General features: G+C 40.1%; 1 protein-coding gene across 1 annotated transcript in view; it reads left to right on the top strand.

Moving 5' to 3' along the window:
• The window catches only part of MOCOS (molybdenum cofactor sulfurase), a gene marked incomplete at its 5' end in the record, with an annotated part of 51,396 nt that extends 43,233 nt beyond the window's left edge, over positions 1 to 8,163 (top strand). The window contains 2 exons of the mRNA XM_009579165.1: positions 564 to 668; positions 8,017 to 8,163. Of these exons, the coding sequence (XP_009577460.1) occupies positions 564 to 668; positions 8,017 to 8,163 (252 nt within the window). The remainder of the gene's footprint in view (positions 1 to 563; positions 669 to 8,016) is intronic.
• Positions 8,164 to 17,726: the final 9,563 nt, after the last annotated feature.

The raw sequence follows: 17,726 nt of genomic DNA, 5'->3' as shown, positions 1-17,726 counted from the left end.
CATTATTCCTTCTGATTACATAAACTTGTGAAAATTCGCATTGTGCTTTCTGACTATCTGCAAGTGCTACGCCTATAAGAAAGAACGGGGGATATTGTGTATTTCAGCTGCACTGAAACAATGTAAACCAAACCCTGTTAGTTTAACTTCAAGAAAATCCTCCTTGGGTTAAATCCTGAGGCACTAGCTTAATTTTACATTCAGTTCCCCTTTGGGCAAGTAGCCCTGCCAGCCTGTAGATGAAGTGAAGCCATCAGGAAATACAAATATGTAAATGTTTTTGATTTCTCAGATTCTGTCCCTGGGAAAGTTTTCCTGAAAAAAAGAAAAGAAAAGAAAAAGTGAATTAAAAAATCAGCGAGACCTTTGCAAGTAGACCCTTTGAAAATGTACCTACATTAGATGAACAGGTCTGACCTCTTACATAATGAAAGCATAAACGAACACAGGAAAAGTATGTGAAAGATATGTTTTCAAGATATTATGATGCTCAGAAGCTTGTACTGTTCTGTGTTGTACTGCTTTGATATACAGCTGTGAACCTTCTTTAACTGAAATTTCAGGTTGTGGGTCCGTGCAGCAGATGTCAAATAATCTGCATTGATCAACAGTCTGGGGAACGAAACAAAGAATTTTTGCAGTCTCTGTCTGCTGCCAGAGGTAGAAAGGTCAGTACAGTACTCCAATATAGCTGTATAGAAAGATGTAGTGACTTCATTGCATGCATAGTGAAATATCTGCTGAGAGAATATTCACAATTAAGTTGTTATGCTAATTGTTACCATTTGTTTTTTCAGTAAAAAGAGGATGCACTTACAACCCAGATATGACATGGTTTATTTCCATAAAATGCTCAACACATTTTTTATTAAGAAATTGACTATTAATATGCATTATTTTTTACTGTGCTTGCTTTTATTCAGTATGTACTGCTTTATTTTGGTCTTGAAAAACACGAGCTGATGCGCTGATGTCATTCAAGACGACAAATCTGCAGAAAAAATCAGAAAGTGTTTGAAACGATGCAGTTAGCTTGTAAGACTAAACTTTATTGTTACTGTGAGAAACTACTTAGCAGGAAAAACAGAGCAGATGTGAATATAGTCACAGTGGAGAATAATTGATTAAGAAAGTGACTGGAGAATAAGTGTGAAATACAGGCATTCGTTTGGAGTCCTTCTGCTTCCTAAGGTTGCGTTGCTTCTTGGAATTGAGAGTGCTCAGACGATGGCTAGACAGTTTGGCATCCTAAAACCTTCACAAGTCTCCTCATAAGTATTTATTTAGCCAAATATCCTTACTCTAAATTCATTGCTTCCTGTTCGTTAAACTTCTCTTGTAAAAGTTGGTTAGCCAGTCAGGGCTCAGAAGCCTCGCCAATACCAGCCAAACACCAGAGACTGGGCACAGCACAGAGGCAGAACAATAACAAATAGGTTGAAAATTATTCACCCAAACAATGCACGAACAAGTTACAAATAATGCATTCTTTGTTTGGGAAAAAAAAAAAAAAATTGATTCGTCTCAGTGACTCATTAAGCAAACAAAGGGCTACATTTTCAATGACTGTTATCCTTGGTGAATAGCTCCGCCGGCTCAGTCTCGGAGCCAGCCGCCTGGTGCAGAGTGAGACGGGGGAGAGACGAGCAGGCAGGGGCTGGCTCTCTAGGCACAGCTTCCCGCTGACCTGAGATGACTTAGGGTTGCACAGCAGGCTCTGGCATCCAGATCGCCACAGCACATGTGCCTTTGTGAGAGGAGCTCCTGGCCATGGTGGGTAGCCTGAGGACAAGAGCCCTCCCCAGGTAATGGTGAGCCACAGCTGGGACATCTGGGACACTTTAGAGCACATTCTGGCTCTCTGGGCAGGGACGCTGCCCAGCTGCCACATGAGGTGCAGTACGCGGAGGACTTTCTCTACCCACGTGGGTTTTACTGGATTATGACTTGAATCTTCTGTAGAGGGAAAGCATTCTGTATTTAGGGACCTTCTCAACTGGCAACAAAACCTTACCCGGGACACAGATTCTCAGGAGAGGCAAAGCATCTTCTGCATGTTTCCCGCAGCAAAGATGAGCTTCTCTTTCATTCTGATTAACTCATTGCATAGCACAAAGATTTTCTTGATACAAGCACCCCTAGAACCAAGTAACTCGTTCAAACAGAACTAAGGCAAAGAGAGCAATCCAGCTTCTTGAGAACAACCTGGCGCCAGATGAAAGACGCATGGCAAGGCGAGGCGCTGCAGAGCACAGTGCTGCTATTCACAGCGGGGGAGTGCTCGCTTCCCTCAGCTGCACAAGGATAGTCATGCTGCAAAGAACCGGACCTTCAGCTTTTTTTATTTTTCCCAGCCTTCAGCGCTGCTGGCAGATGGGATCTTGTGAGCATGCCCTGCTCTGCATAAGGCCAAGTCCTCTGGGTTAGCTTGACAGCTGAAAGAATTAGTTTGAACTGGTAGTTTTGCCTGAACTGGTCTGAGAAGACCTCAGAGCCCATCCCTCCTGCAAGTCATCTGTGGGGTGATGGTCACCAGCTGGTTATCAGTGAGTAGCACCCGGAGACTATGGCATCTTCAGTGTGCTAAGCAGACCTAGCAGAGGACGTTGATCCAAACCTTTCACAGTTCACAGTGGGGAGAGAGAAAGAACATCGAGTTCATATGACTGTGTTAAATTGCAGAGCTAATCCTTTGGTGACTCATGTCTCTAGTATGCGCTTTTCTGTTAAGGAGTCATCTAATAGGCTTCATTTTCTTTTTTTATCAGATACAGATTCAGTGAAGGAATTTAGCAGTGTTTGTTCCCAGCTGTCAATAATGCGATTCAAACTACAAAAAACAAATGCAGCAAAATAAGATTTAAGCTAATTTCCCAGTAGAAGGGGAACTGATATTTTTGAAAGGCTGTTGTAGCTGCTCAATTTCCAAAACATTAAAGATACTGCACATACGAATGGATAGCAAATCCTGAATGCTTAACAAGAGAGCCAGATGTCAATATTTACCATTTTGTTTTGTTTTTCCAAGAACACCAACCTGGAAAAATATATCGAACTTTATCAAACTGGTAGCCCAAATGACAGCACTGCCAATGAACTTCAATAATAAGCTAAAAAAAGTAAGGCTTGTAAGGTGTGGTTCAATATTTATTTCTGAAATCATATTTTTCTCCATCCCTCTGAGACTCTGAGAACCTGGTGCTCCAAGTTGAAAGATTGAGGCTTTGCATAGATGGATTGCAGCTGAAAGTCAGAACCAACTACTGTAATAAGCCATACAAGCAATTTGCATGTTTCCTGATAAATGTAAAGCAGGGTGCTGAAGCCTAGCCAGCTACTTTTTATGAAACCTTTTATCGCATTGTTTGAAATAAAATGCAAACACCTCTACAAAGCGAACTTGAGCTCTGCTGCCATCAGTTTTGAAGAAACACTCTTTAAGGATTCCTTCTGTAATTTTTGACTGGAAAGGAAAAATGAGCTCTCCTGTGACAGAGCTCTCTCTGTTGCTGCAGGAGGCTACGAAAGACTAGATAACTACATTAAGCAAATAGCATAAAAATAGCCACACGCTGTTTCGCATGCGTCACCACCTGATGCAAAACACACATAGACAGAAAGGAGAGAACATTGAATTCTTGCCCGTCTTCTGTGTTTTGCAGATGCAGTTTAATGCTAACAATAGCGGAAGCCCTGTGGGTAGATTTGCAGCAGTGCTATAAGCTGGGACTTGCTGACAAGGTAGCAAAGGGAATTGCATTAGCAGTCTGCCCCAGCATAAATGTATGGATAGCGGTACATCAAGAGAAATCCATTATGTTTGCACATGCCCTCATACACTAAAAGGCTTGTGTTTTTTCCTGCAGGCTGTCGATCCTCCTTTATGTATCTCATTGTGCCTTGGGAGAGCTTCTTTCCCTGCAGAATTAGACGCCATGCCTTTGGATTGCTTACTGAAACGTTAGCAAGGATAGCAAATGAATTCTCTTATCTGATACATCATTATCATCATTTTCATAGTAATGCAGGGCTTTACACTATGCAATGCTTTTCATCCAAAGATCTGGAACATTTGCAAACAATGATTGATGTAATTAATAGACCTCTGAAATAATATGGTTCTCTTTTCTCATTGGTGGCTGAACTGGAAAATGTGTTTATTTAAGGTAGAGCAAGGAAAATCAGTTCTTAGGAAAACATTCTGCTGTCCAGATATTTTCAACAGAACAAGATGGGTTTTTTTGACACAAAGTTAAAAGTTTCCCTTTTTTCCAATATGAAAAATCAGCATGTTGAAAGTGAGTACTTCCACTCTCCTATTTTGTAAGGCCTTACTAATAAGTTTTGGTGTATCCAGAGCTAATAAAACACCCTTACGTTAAAAAAAAAATATTGGGCTTTAATAATTGCATCTCCCAAACCTTTGCATGGGAGGGAGGTTATGTTATTGTATGAATAAAATGAGCAGATGTGAACAGGTAAATTTATCTATTGGGAGAAGGCAGCCGAGAGGTACATCCAGGGGCAAAACCCAGAACTCATCCATCCAAAGCTAAGTCTTAGCATGCAGTATCATTTATGCGCTTGTAACACATTCTAGCAGGGCATTTTCCCTACCAAGTGCTAGTCTGAATTAACTGATTGTTTAGGAGCTGTAGCTTGAAGGCATCTCATCTTTGTCAGATGTAGCACCTCAGGTTTCTATCTCACAAAAGGAGATACTGCACCCAGGATATTTCTCTGTCAGTGAGTATCTAAGCAGTGCATATTACTGTTGATCCAGTAAATGTACTTGAAACAACATGCAAGAATGACAACATTTTATAGCTCCTCCTTTAAGTGAGCATGATGACTATCATATGATTCACTGTTGGCAAGAGTAAGTACGTTTTATCTATTTCTCCCAGCAGTGAAGTGTTGTGCTTTTTACTAATCAAGAAGCTTTACATTTTTAGTCCCTGTGAAGTTTAAGAGTGATGGGAAGAGCCCCTACTGCCATCAGAAGACCAGGCGGATAAAGCCACAGAACTCACAGTCCAGCACTCCCTGCCCAGTTCTTGGTGTGTTCTAGGGAGGTTATATGCAGAATAAAATGCCCTTGAAGTCAGGAAAAGGTAGCAACAGCAGAGATTATGTGGTTCATTGTAATAACTCTGCAGGCTGTAATCTCTGCGTCTGAAAGCCTCATTTTTCAACAGTGAAATGTGAGAAGAGCCAATTTCTACATTTTATCTTTCTCTTGAAATAGAGCTGAAATGGCAGGATGCACAGCTTTTGTGGTTGCTTGGGGGCGGTTGCTATTATCAGTATGTGCTGAGTCAATATTTGTAATTATTGAAAAAACAAGGAAATTTATTTAAAAGATATTAAATCCACTTCTGGTAATCGCAAGCTAAATTTTGATCTTAAGAATATTCACAAAAGAAAGAGGTCAGCAATTCCAAGCAGGTATTAAAACTAAAATATGTATACCATCAGTATACCATCACCTTGAAAACTTCTTAGGCATCACCCAGTCTCAGCACTGAAAAAAATACTATGAGACTTCAGATGCCCAATCAGAGTAGGGAAATACTAAGAACCAATATTAAAATAGCATTTGAGAACTCCTGAAAATAAGACGTATTCACACATGCCTTTTCTTAAATTGTTCTGAATGGTTTAAAGTGCTTTAAGAAAAAAAATCTTGCTAAATGATTCACAACAATAGAAAAATTGGTAAATTAAATTCTCCACAGTGAACAATCTGCCTAGATTTATTTTAGTCTTGTTTTAAGATAAATCAAGATGTCAATACAGTAAATATAAATAAAAGCTTCTTATGTATCAAATAATTTCGCTTACATGGATGAGTTATAAAATTCCTTCCTGTGTGAAATGTGGTGTAGCATGGACTAATATTCATTTTACAATATTTCTTTTATGATTGCGTGATTTTTTAAAACAACAAAATTGTAGCAACTGTCATTTTTGCACTAGGGTATAGGAAGTAAATCCAGGTTATTAACCACAAGGCTGAAAAACACATCATTTATGCCATTAGAGAAACCACAGCTTGTCAACAAATAAAAGAAAAGCAAGAATGCAAAAATAATTCTATGTACTTTAATATTTTAAATGAAACAGTTAGTAACTTACCAGTTTAGCATCATGGTTGATCCAACACAGTCACTTGCTAGCGGATTGGGATCTTACTGTGCTGCAGTCGTTCCTCAGCTTTCTAAATACTAGAACACTGACCATAAGGATCTACCCTGTGTCCACCAGTGTTGACGCCATTATGGTCACAGGTATCCAAAAAGTGTCATTAATAGGATAGGCCTGATCAGGTCCAACTCATACCCCATGTATGTGAAATGCCAGTGAGATGAAGGAATAGCAGAAGTAGCCAAAAAAGCTCTGCTTGGGAGCTGTTTTTCTTTTTAATGTTTAGGATTACAAATGAAACAGAAGGACCCAAATTCAGAGTCTGAGGCCATCTTTGGGTAGATCTCTGATTTACAGCATCTCTCTTACTTGGGAGTAAGTCTCAGCCTTACCTCTCGCTAATTCTTCGAAGACTAAAAGCTGTTTCGTGTTACCTCATTGCTGTATCTTATTATATATTTGCTGTATTTAATTATACATTGCAAGAACAGGAGAAAACATACTGCCTTCATATTGAGTCTGTCAACATGCTCCCTTAAATTCAGCCAACACTATTTTTTTAATTTATTGCAATTCCTTTTACCTATATATTTTTCTAAACCTGCTGTAAATGTAACTCCCTCAATTTCAGGATCATCAATCTGAACAATGGCAGTAAATGTAATCAGGCAATGGAGAAAGAGAGTAGAGTTTTGGTTTTAAATTTTACTTTTTCAGAAATGCCAAATGATTTTCGTTTGCATATTTATTTACTTTATGCTTTAGAGTGACTGGTACATTTTGGCTGTAGCCTACCAAAACAAAATACTTCTTATTGAAACATGTAAAAAAAGACAAGAAAATTAGTATTGGGTTTCCAAGGTCCTCAGTTTGAAGAACAAAGACATTCTGAAGTCTACAAATCAATTATCAACTTCAGCATTCCTTTATTTCTTACTTTACATATTTCTTTAATTAACTATTATCTAATCGTTTGGAAAATATTATCATGAGATTGCAAGTCTGTTTCTTGCGCATTTCTAAATTCTCCACTGTTGGAAAACAAAACCACAAAAACACACCAGTCTCTTACTATGACATTTCCAGATCACACCCAGCTGTTCACAGCTGCAACTGTAACATTCAACGTGCTTAAGATTAAGACCATACGTAAGAGTGCAGACACTCAGATCAGGTTTTCGGTGCCTGCGAGGGTTGTATGGTCAGTGGGTGAAGTGGTTATTCTGTTCCTCTTTTCTTTATTATTCAGTATCACAAGGACACATGTCTAAGTATTTCTGATATTTATGTAGGATGGCTTCACAGGTAGTGACAGATAACAAGTGGTAGTCCTAATAAAACAAACTTTCTGAATATTTTCTATAAAATATACTAAAATATTCATAAAAACAAATGAAGGGAAATTCACAAAGGCTAGACAGAACAAAGTTCTGTTAACAAAGCGAATAATTCATGGTAGAAGATGCAAGACTTTTTCTCACTGTTTGAACATACATGCATTCTCATGCTGCCTAGCCTTTATTTGTGATAATGCATTAACTGTATTTGTTAAGAAGCCAGAACCATCATTAAATGACGAGACTGTGAGGGAGTGTAAATTACATATACGATACTATGGAACTCATGATGAAATACTACGTTATTTATCCACTTACTTAAGGTATTCTTCTTGAATAGCATGGGGTTAGCTTTTGTTTACCAGTCTATTATAGTTAATTAGTTAAAAATGTTAATTACATGGAGATAGTACATACCTCCTTATTCTTAAAGCAATATTGTTTTTCTAAACATATCTGGGTTGAGAGATCCTCTATAGATCTGATTACTTTAACATGAGTTGCATCTCAGTAAATATTTTGCTTTTTTCAGACAAACTTTGGCATATACCTGATGAACCAGCCCTTGTGCTCATCCTTTCCAGATATTTTATCAGTTGGGTCTCAAGTACTTCCAGTGCTGGAGGAGAATACAGAAATTCAGCCCCCGACATCCAGTGAAGAAAAATGTTCAGGATAGATTCTCTGGTGGAGATGAGATTTATATGCAACTCCAGGGGAAAGTCAGTAGTCAGTTATTCAAAAAAAAGAAAAAGTTTCCATTCATTTGCTTTTGGTTTAAGTCTTTTAATTTTCTGTTTGCTGTAAATGTTATCAGATGGCAGAACCCTTGATAATTACAGCTCACTTACATGTTTTTGCTTGTGATTAGGTTACAGCAGCCATAACTCTATTTTGCTCAATTGCTTCAGGATGCAACAGGTTTGATCAAGTTTTACTGGTGGATGACTCTCAAAACAAGCCCAACATCGTTGTCAGAAACCCACATCTCAATGAAGGAAAGTAAACACAACAATACACTACTTCCTTATGTTGCTTTGTTAAAACCACAATTGGGAGAGAGGATGCAGGATGTATTTTAGAAACAACGTGGGTGGGAAGGGAACAGTGGGAGAGTGGCATGAGAGTAGCAGTCCATTCAGCTTTTCAAAAATAAAACTGAAGGTCATGTGTAGACAGTCGGAAAGCACCAGAGAAGAGGGAACTGTTATTGGGAAATCTGTGTCTCCCTCTTCAGAAGTGGTGTGTGAGGATGCCAAAAAGGCACAAAGATCAATGAAGATTCAGTATGCCGTTTGCAAACACATTCCCTGTGAAGCAATTTCATCCATTTGTTCTCGACTTCTTTCTCTCGTTCTTTTCCATCTGATTTATTTCATGTGATCACTTCCCACATACTTGTTTCCTTACGTATTTGTGGATGTTGACACATTTTTTCTAATTAGAGGTTTTTCAACTAATACAGTCATGTTTTCTATACAAACTTTGTTTATCCTCAGTGGTGTCTAATGGCTGCTTAAGGGAACTCTTGAAAGTTTGGTTGCTTCTCCATCCCGAACAGGTCAAAGTATTCTTTTTTCTTACTACTTGTGCATTTGATAGTGTCCTTCTTAGAAGGCTTTTGAGTTCTTTACTCTCCTAAGTATGACTCATGCTTTCTGATTTCTGAGAGCAAATGTCTGAAACCTAGGACTTAGTCTGAAATATCAATTATTGTGAAAATGAAAAAAAATAAGTAAAGCAAGCCACACAGAAAAAAACCACATGGAAAGTCAATGTAATGCAAGACTGAACACATTGAGGCCAGGTGTTTTATGACCTCCAACGTATATCTAGCCAGCCACAGGGAGATTTCCTGCTTCCAGGAAGTCCTTCTGGAAGTTCTTCCTAGATTGGCTGCTCTATTGCCATTTGGGAAGTGAAATTTTGACCCGTTAAAAGCACCGTCAGAACTCTCATCCAGCATGATTTAGGTCTTCCTTGGGGCAATTTTGGCTCAAACTGTGTGAAAGTGCTTCTGGCTGAAGCAATCCTTGAGTTGTTTGAGTATATCCCTGGAGGGGAGCAGGCGGCTTTGTGAAAGAATTGGTCAAACAGTCATTCTGAAAGGGGAGCGACTATCGCGGAGCGGCGTACAATGGGAAGAGGGAAGCACATCGCCCAGTGTGCGAATCAGAATCCAAAGATGGTCTTTTTTCTTTCTCTTCTTTTTTTTTTGAACTGGTTTCTTATTTCTTTTTTTTTTTTTTTTTGTTCTTTTGAAGAACTGGTTTTACTCACTTCAGCTGGAACAGACTCTTATTAGTCTCTCAGCAGAGCTTTGTAATGGAAATGAGAAGAGACGTTATCTGTTTCTTACAACCTGCCATAAAATACGTGGAAAGAGAGAGGTATTTCATATGTATGTAAACTGAGGATCAGTTTTGAGAGTTGTACCTTCCACTTCAGAGCCCAAGCACTGCTCCTTGATGTCTTCTTTGAAAAGCAGGGGCTTTATCTGTCTAATAGTCAATTATCTGATGTTGTAATGAGCAGGCTTTTTGGAACCTTGAAAAGCAGTTTCCTGGTATCTAAATCCCTTAACTGTTTCACTCTTTGCCTTTCAGTTATGCAGAACGTTTTGTTGGATAGAAAGCCAGCGCAGCTCTGGCAAATTTCATGTGAAGAGGCCTGCTGTATGTTGACCTTCAGGTGATCTCTGGTGCTTTGCTCTGTCCTCTTCACCTCACCAGTATGTCATTTGTTTAAAATGGCACAGAAGTTAGAAAAGGAAATTGAAAGCAAACCTCAGCAAACTCTGTTTCACTTGTTATTGAATTTACTACAAAATAAGTCACTTTGGTACACAGTGGCTTGACAAATACTGTTTGTGTATAGCCGTAATGCAACATATGATAATGAAGGATGAGAGGATTTGAACTTTAAAAATGTCATGCGTGGTCATTTTGACCTATTATTTACAGGCAATTACACTTTCTCTCTGCTGTGGCTTAGTAATATTAGATCAAGAATAATTTTGTCATTTTACAGGGGGAAAAAAAGATTTTTTCTGATGTATGAACATACTCATTAGTATATTCTGTGCATTTCCCAGAAGGAACATCCTTGTGCTACAGTGATAGGAAATGTCACAACGCTTCAGATTGATGGAAGAGACATAAGGAATCTTTCATCTCAACAAAGGATAATATTTCCCTTCTAGTAAGTGGAGTGTTCCCACCACTATTGATATGTCTTCCCATCAATGAAGAAAAATCCTTCTCAGTGCCAATACTCTGTGGAAAATCTTGAAGTAGGAAGAGTGACTTTTAAATGACATGTGCTGTAAGATTGTAGAAAGAATACCCTCCCATAATGTGAAAAAAATTCAAAGAAAGAAGAAACTTAGCGTAATACAGACCCAAGTCCTGCAGGTACAAAAAGGGCATAAACACTTTGAAACACTGCATATATTACGTAGAAAGATTATATGTTCTATAGGGGGTGACTTCTCAATCTTCAAAGTTTATAGAAAAAAGACGATTTCGTATGAATGCAGGTTCTTTCATCTAGGTACTCCCATTGCTGCAAAATTAAATCTTTGAACTAATTGCAGGTATATGTTTACCTTATATGGATAAGAAATGTACTTAATACAGTATTTCCAGAGCACTGTATGTAGAAAGTCCTCTATATATTTGAAAACTAAGTCCATATTTCCTTACAATGAATTATTCAGACACATTCCATTTTCTGTGGAACTTTACTCCTTCTGAAATCTCACGGCAAAAATGGGGATTATTACAAGCTCTAATAACAGCCAGGAGGCTGAAATCACAGAACAGAAATCAGCATGTTTAGGAGAAGCCTCTGAACTCTGTGTTCTCTGATATGACTAAGATATTTCAGATATAGTTTATGATTTATATACTTTCAATGGCATTGTTTAACCTGGCAGGCAGCCAAATACCACGCAGCCGCTCACTCATTCCCCCCGCCCCCCCAGTGGGACGGGGAGAGAATCGGAAGGGGAAGAGTGAGAAAAACTCGTGAGTTGAGATAAAGACAGTTTAACAGGGAAAGCAAAAGCCGCGCACGCAAGCAAAGCAAAACAAGGAATTCATTCACTGCTTCCCATCGGCAGGCAGGTGTTCAGCCATCCCCAGGAAAGCAGGGCTCCATCACGCGTAACGGTTACTTGGGAAGACAAACGCCATCACTCCGAACGGCCCCCCTCCTTCTTCTTCGCCCAGCCTTATATGCTGAGCATGATGTCATATGGTATGGAATAGCCCATTGGCCAGCTGGGCCAGCTGTCCCGGCCACACTCCCTCCCATCCCCCCCGCGCCCCTGGCAGGGCATGGGAAGATGAAAAGTCCTTTACTAGCGTAAACAATTCTTAGCAACAACTAAAACGTCAGTGTGTTATCAACATTATTCTCATACTACATCCAAAACACAGCACTATACCAGTTAATAGGAAGAAAATCAACTCCATCCCAGACAAAACCAAGACAATGGTCAAAATCTTAGGTCATCCTTCTGTCAAAATTATACAGAAATCAAAAGGAAGGACTGCATAAAACATGTGATTGTTGTTCATAAATTGTAGAGATTATGCTATGCATTTCTTCTTCTGGTTTTTAACTTTCTGGGAAATGAAACCAATAAAATATATATTGTGCTTGACGTGGCTACTGGTGGTGGTTGCATTCTTGACCTTTGAGCTCATGAGATGCTAAGTTCTGCTTGGAGGCATTGCTGGGCTCACGAGGCGAGTATGTGGCTTAGGAATGAAGGGATGTCTCATCGCTGCTGGGATTCACAGGTGAGGTGTTCCTCCAGCTATTGCGCTGACGGCCTCCATCTGTCTAGTCAGCATGCCAATCAGTTGCACACTCAGCTCAGGCCCTGCACAAAATGGACTAATAATCGCCAGTTTCCTTTAAAGTATGTCCAGAGGCAGTCCTGTTAGAGCCACCTCTGTTACCCAGAGGTTGGAAATCTCACCAAGGGTGTTGGAGAAGAGAAGGTTCATTTCCCTCTCCTTTGCCTGGGAGGGATACGTCTTTCTCCGCTGCCTAACCCGTCAGTCCGTAGGCGAGACTGGGGACTTAACAGAAGTGGGCATGTGTGGGAGTCACGGGGAAGGCTTGTCCCTCCCTTCTCATGAGGTTTACACAGAAATGATCTGTGATTCACTGGGCCAGAGAGAGAGGGACATGGACACAGTGAGGCAGGATCCACACGTGACTCCGAGCTACTCGTTCATGCTCTTTTGGATTCACTGAGGGTGGGAGGGGAAGAAGAGCATGACTCTGTAACCCAGCAGGTAGGTCACTCCCATGGAGGTGAAAGATGTGGGTACGTTCCTGTCTCTCTGATTATACAGCTGTCCTGAGGCAGCTATTTGGACAAAACCCCTGGAGAAGGGAGGAGAAGGCATAGAGAGAAGGCTCCTCCTCTCTGCTGGATACCTAAGAGAGTGGGTTACAGAGGCTGGTCTCCTTCCTCCGGCCAGCAGTGCTTAAGTACAGGGTGGAACTTCAGCAAGAATAGAGGAGAACGCCCCAAGTGTGTTTTGGAATAAGCCATTAGGGGAAACACAAGTTTGAGTCCTCAAAAGCAGAAATGGAAATGAGCCCATGTTTCTGACTTCTTGTTAGGTGCGCAGCCGCAAGGCCAGAGTGAAAAGGAAAAAATGTGGGAGGGAAAGAAAAGTGGCATCTCCTACAGTCAAAGTTTAAAAGAAAGCAGTGATACATATGCCTTCGCCACCCTGTTTGTAATTTTTTTAGGAAAGAAAGGACGTAGGTATCCTCAGGCCCATAAACTGGATTCAGAGAACTCAGAGTAAGTCATCAATAGAGAGGTGCCTCTTAAGCAAGGCGCCATTTAAAAGGCCTCTCTTTCCCCCCCTTTCGTGTCAACTAGCTTACTTTGCTGCTCACTCGGTGTGACGGCAGCTGTGGGTCCCTTCCAGTGGAAAAGAAAATAGGCAGGTGCCCTGCATAAGGAGCAAAGTGACTCCCTGCAGACAGGGAGAAATGTTAGGGAGGTTTGACATGGGGCATCCGTGAGCATCACTGCCATGTGCAGAGGTACATCAGAAACCTCTGTGTAATAATTCCAGAAACGTGTCACAGAACAAGTTAGTCGTTTTTCTGCTGGTGCTGTCATCTGCTGATGTCATCCTGGAAGGGTGATATTCAAGAATTGTGCTGTTGGGGAATAGACCATGGCAAAGGCAGGATGGGGACAAACAAAAATATGCGTGTTGTAGCATTTGCCACTGAAAATTGCTGAGGGGTTTCTCAAATACCCACCAAGTAAGACGAAATGTGAGAAATCAGGGAATCTGATTTAGTACAGCAGTTTCGTGGGAAATTTGAAATTACACTGATCTCAGGTGAAAAGCCTCTTGCCTTGCATGGGTCATGCATAGCCTATAATTAGGTACATTTCTGTGTTAAACCCAGTTTCTTCTGTGAGCCGATCTATTCCAGACTTGCAGCCAAAACTTGTCAACACACTGCAAATCAGGATGTCAACATCAGCTTCTCCTGGATAACCAGTATATTCCATCTTTGACCCCATCTCATGCTTTTTGCTGTTTTTCAGAGGTAGGTGTCCCATCTGGATTAAAGTACTCTGGCCAGGATTGTTAACGCAGAGGTGGTTCCTCAGTCCAGAATTGAAATCAGCTTTTGGTTTCTGAAAGGGCTGTGTTTTCCATGAGGCTGTGTTTGAAAAGCCAGCAATGATCTAATGTCAAGTCTGTTGGTACTTACAATAGATGAATCAGATAAAGCTGTTCAAAAGTCTGTGAGTTACTGTTTCCCGAAGCAAAACAAAACTAGAAGACCACATAAGGCCCTGCACTGCTTAACCCATCTATTCACTTCTACAAATGGAGAAGAGCCTCTGAGGTATCCATCATTCATGGATGTAACTCCCAGTGAGTCGTGTATTAGATATTTGTAATTTCACTGGTTTAGCCAAATGCTTTGGACTGTTGCTTATTCTCAGAGCCTTTGTATTTACTGTCATGTTCAAAAAGTTTCCTCCAGCAAACCCTTCAATACTGAAATGAAATTGAATTCGTCTTATGTCAAATGTTTGTCTTTATTCTGTTTTAAGGAACAAGAATGCAAGATTTCTGTGTTTGACTTGCTACCCAAAGCTCGACGTAATGATTTAATACACTTGAAAAGAGAAGGTTCTTGTCTGAGTTGCTTTATCTGTCAGTCGGTACTTGTAAAAAGCTACAGTGTTCCTCAGTAATGTCTGGTCAATTAGAAAAGAAGACCTAAACTACAGGAGCTGGGCAGGGCTTGCAAACACTCATTGTCTAAGAGAGTTTGCATCTACTCAGATATATATATATTCAAGCACAAGAAGTCTAAATAGTCTAAACTATTTTGGTTTTAGTCTTGGAAATTACTCAGAAAAAAGCACGCACAGTTTTTTCTGGGGGAGCACGGGATGTGGCACCCCATCTTTTGTATCAGACCCGCAGCGGTACCCCTGACAACCAAACAGCTGCTGTTCCTCCAAACAGAATGAGTCCTCAGACATGTAAAAGTGCAGGATAAGGTTTTGTAATGCAGCTTTATACCCTCTCTCTTTCATCATACACTAAGGAGCTGCTTACAAGAGATACGCTGGCCAAACTCTGATCAGCTCCCAGGACCGGGGGCCCGTGTCCCACCCCAGACACTGTGTGACCTGGCTCCGCTGTGCCCCGCTCAAAATTTGTCCCAGGGACACTGTTTGAAAACTGCCACTGCTGGCCTGTGCTGTAGCACGCGAGTTGTATATTGTGGCCAGAGACTCTTAGAACAATTAAAAGCCAACAGACATTGCTAATTTAGCTTGCTAAGCTCGGAGGACTTTTCGTTAACTAGTTGTGCATGGTTTTATCTGAGGGAAGTACTTTGTCAAGTTCTCATGCTATTTTATGCTGTCTTGTACTGGCGTCATGGAGTCATTTGGTATTCATTCAATCTCACATGCCTTTCCCGCTGGCACGGCATGGTAATTTGGAGCTATTTACGTGCAAAGTGAAGAATATGTCGAGGAAGAGAGAATCTGACATTTCATTGAGTGGGTAAGCTGAAACAATTGGTTAAATTAGTCAAGCAAGATTGAGAGCTGTGTATATCAGAGGCATGCATGAAACATTATGAAAAATGCAAGTGGATTCCTACCAGACCTTTTTTCTAAGTGCAAAAACAATACAAGCCAGCAATCATGTATTTAAGAAGCTAAGTAATCATGTATTTAAGAAGCTATATATGATCTAAATGAGATTGTCAGGTATTGCAATTAGCATATTTAGCCGCACTTATATTCAATAAATATTCTGCTTCAAATAAGAACATTTGAATTGGGAGAGTCTTTCTACCCCCTGTTGTATTTCTTCTAATTTCATCCATCGGTCCTAAAATATTGATGGGCAAAATATTTTTAAAAATTATAATTCCCGTTTTGTAAGAGGAATTCAGCTTTGAAAAAGCCTTAAACAAGACACAGCTTTCTGAGTTGAAAGACTACCAGTTAGCCATACAGTGATATTACACGATCGGTCATTTGGAAAATGGACGTGACATTTGTCAAAGAGAAGAAAATCCAGAGTGATTTAGCAGTTAGAGGGGAGGCATACAGTCAGGCATCACGTTATGTGTGGAGAGGAATTCTTCCTGGAAGACAATTCCCTTAACCTATGCACACATACCTCTCAGAAACTGCCCATATTAGGAATTTTATTAAGTATGTATTGTTATTTTTCTGAAGTCTCTGGTGATAAGCTTTATGCCTATGTTCTACAAGGAACAGGTAGAGATTGAGAGGCAAAGTGGTATCAGATGGCAAGTGCCAGAACACAGCGAAATAATGGAAATTTTTTTGGAATGAAATAATGGAATACTTTTGCTGTCTACAGCATTCTCTATAGGCAAAAAAACCATCAAAATCTAGTTTAAAAAGAATATGAAAATAAAACTAAAAGTGAATAATGAAACTAAATAAACTTATCTAAGCCTTCTAGAATAAATAAAAGCAATATCTAGGTTTGTGAAGCTCCATACCATAGTTCATCCTACCAATTCTTGTTATTGCAGCCCACTAACTGCCGGATCCTGGATAGAAGTCACTGAAATCATGCTGTTGTCAGCTTATTCTTGAAAAAGAGGTTCATGCTGGATATGGACACGGTGATAAAGCTGCTAAGCAAAGTAGTTGCACAACAAAGTAAACCTTAAAATCATGGACCTTAAAATCATATCTGGATGCAGAATTGGGAGGGGGAAGCCTCACAAAGGGACACACTTTTTCTCAGAAAGAGGAAACTTCTGACCTTAATCTTGCAATGAAAAGCTGAAAAACTTTCCAGCTGTAGCAAGACTTACTGGTTCAGAAACATCATGATTTTTGACCTCTTGATGCTGGCATTATTTTGATATACACTCAGCCTTTCTTAACCCAGATTTTCTGTGGAAGTAATAACTGCAGCTGTCAGAAAGAGGATGTGTCATCATGAATGGCAGCGGAGATGAAACCTCCTAAGACGCCATCAGTAGAACAAGAGACTGTGACTCCCTGGTGCTCTTAGGGCAATAGGAGCCATGAGCCCAGGAATCCAGCTGGAAATGCCGCTACGAATTCATGAATGGACTTGGGAATTGGAAATGCTGCCTTAAAAGTGAGCTCTCCCCTCCAACTTCCAGTTATTTCTCATTTCTATCTAAAAATAAAGCTGCACGAACACCAGTGTCATCAGACTACAATGATGTGGACTTCACTGTGATTCCTTTTTCATTATAAATGAGTTGTTTTCTCAGCTAATCGGCCAAAAAGTAGGTTGCAATGCAATAGCAACTTAATAAGATTTTAAAAATTAGTATGATGAACTTTATGTTAATTCATTCATGCGAAATTTTGTTTTCAGTGCTATTAACGTTCATTAATTTCTGGTTAGCCTCTTGGTTATCGAGTTGTCAATATCAGGGTAACAGTGTTTGAAGGGACTTCTGAAGGTCCCCTAGTTCATCACGCTGCTCCAAGCTTCAGGGCTAGATCAGGTTTCTCAGGGCTGTATCCAGTCAAGTTTTGAGTATCTCGAACAACCTTCCCCGGCAACCTCTTCCTCAACCTTTTCCACCCTCGTGGTGAAGAAATCTTTCTTTAGATCCTCTCAGAAATTCAGCTTCTGACTGTTGCCTCTATCCTTTCACTGTGCACCTTTGAGAAGACTCTGGTCT

Source organism: Fulmarus glacialis, unplaced genomic scaffold, assembly GCF_000690835.1.
Source record: "Fulmarus glacialis isolate BGI_N327 unplaced genomic scaffold, ASM69083v1 scaffold16740, whole genome shotgun sequence".
Taxonomy (NCBI): domain Eukaryota; kingdom Metazoa; phylum Chordata; class Aves; order Procellariiformes; family Procellariidae; genus Fulmarus; species Fulmarus glacialis.
Note: the sequence above shows the minus strand (reverse complement) of the source record. Positions and strands in the feature narration are given on the sequence as shown.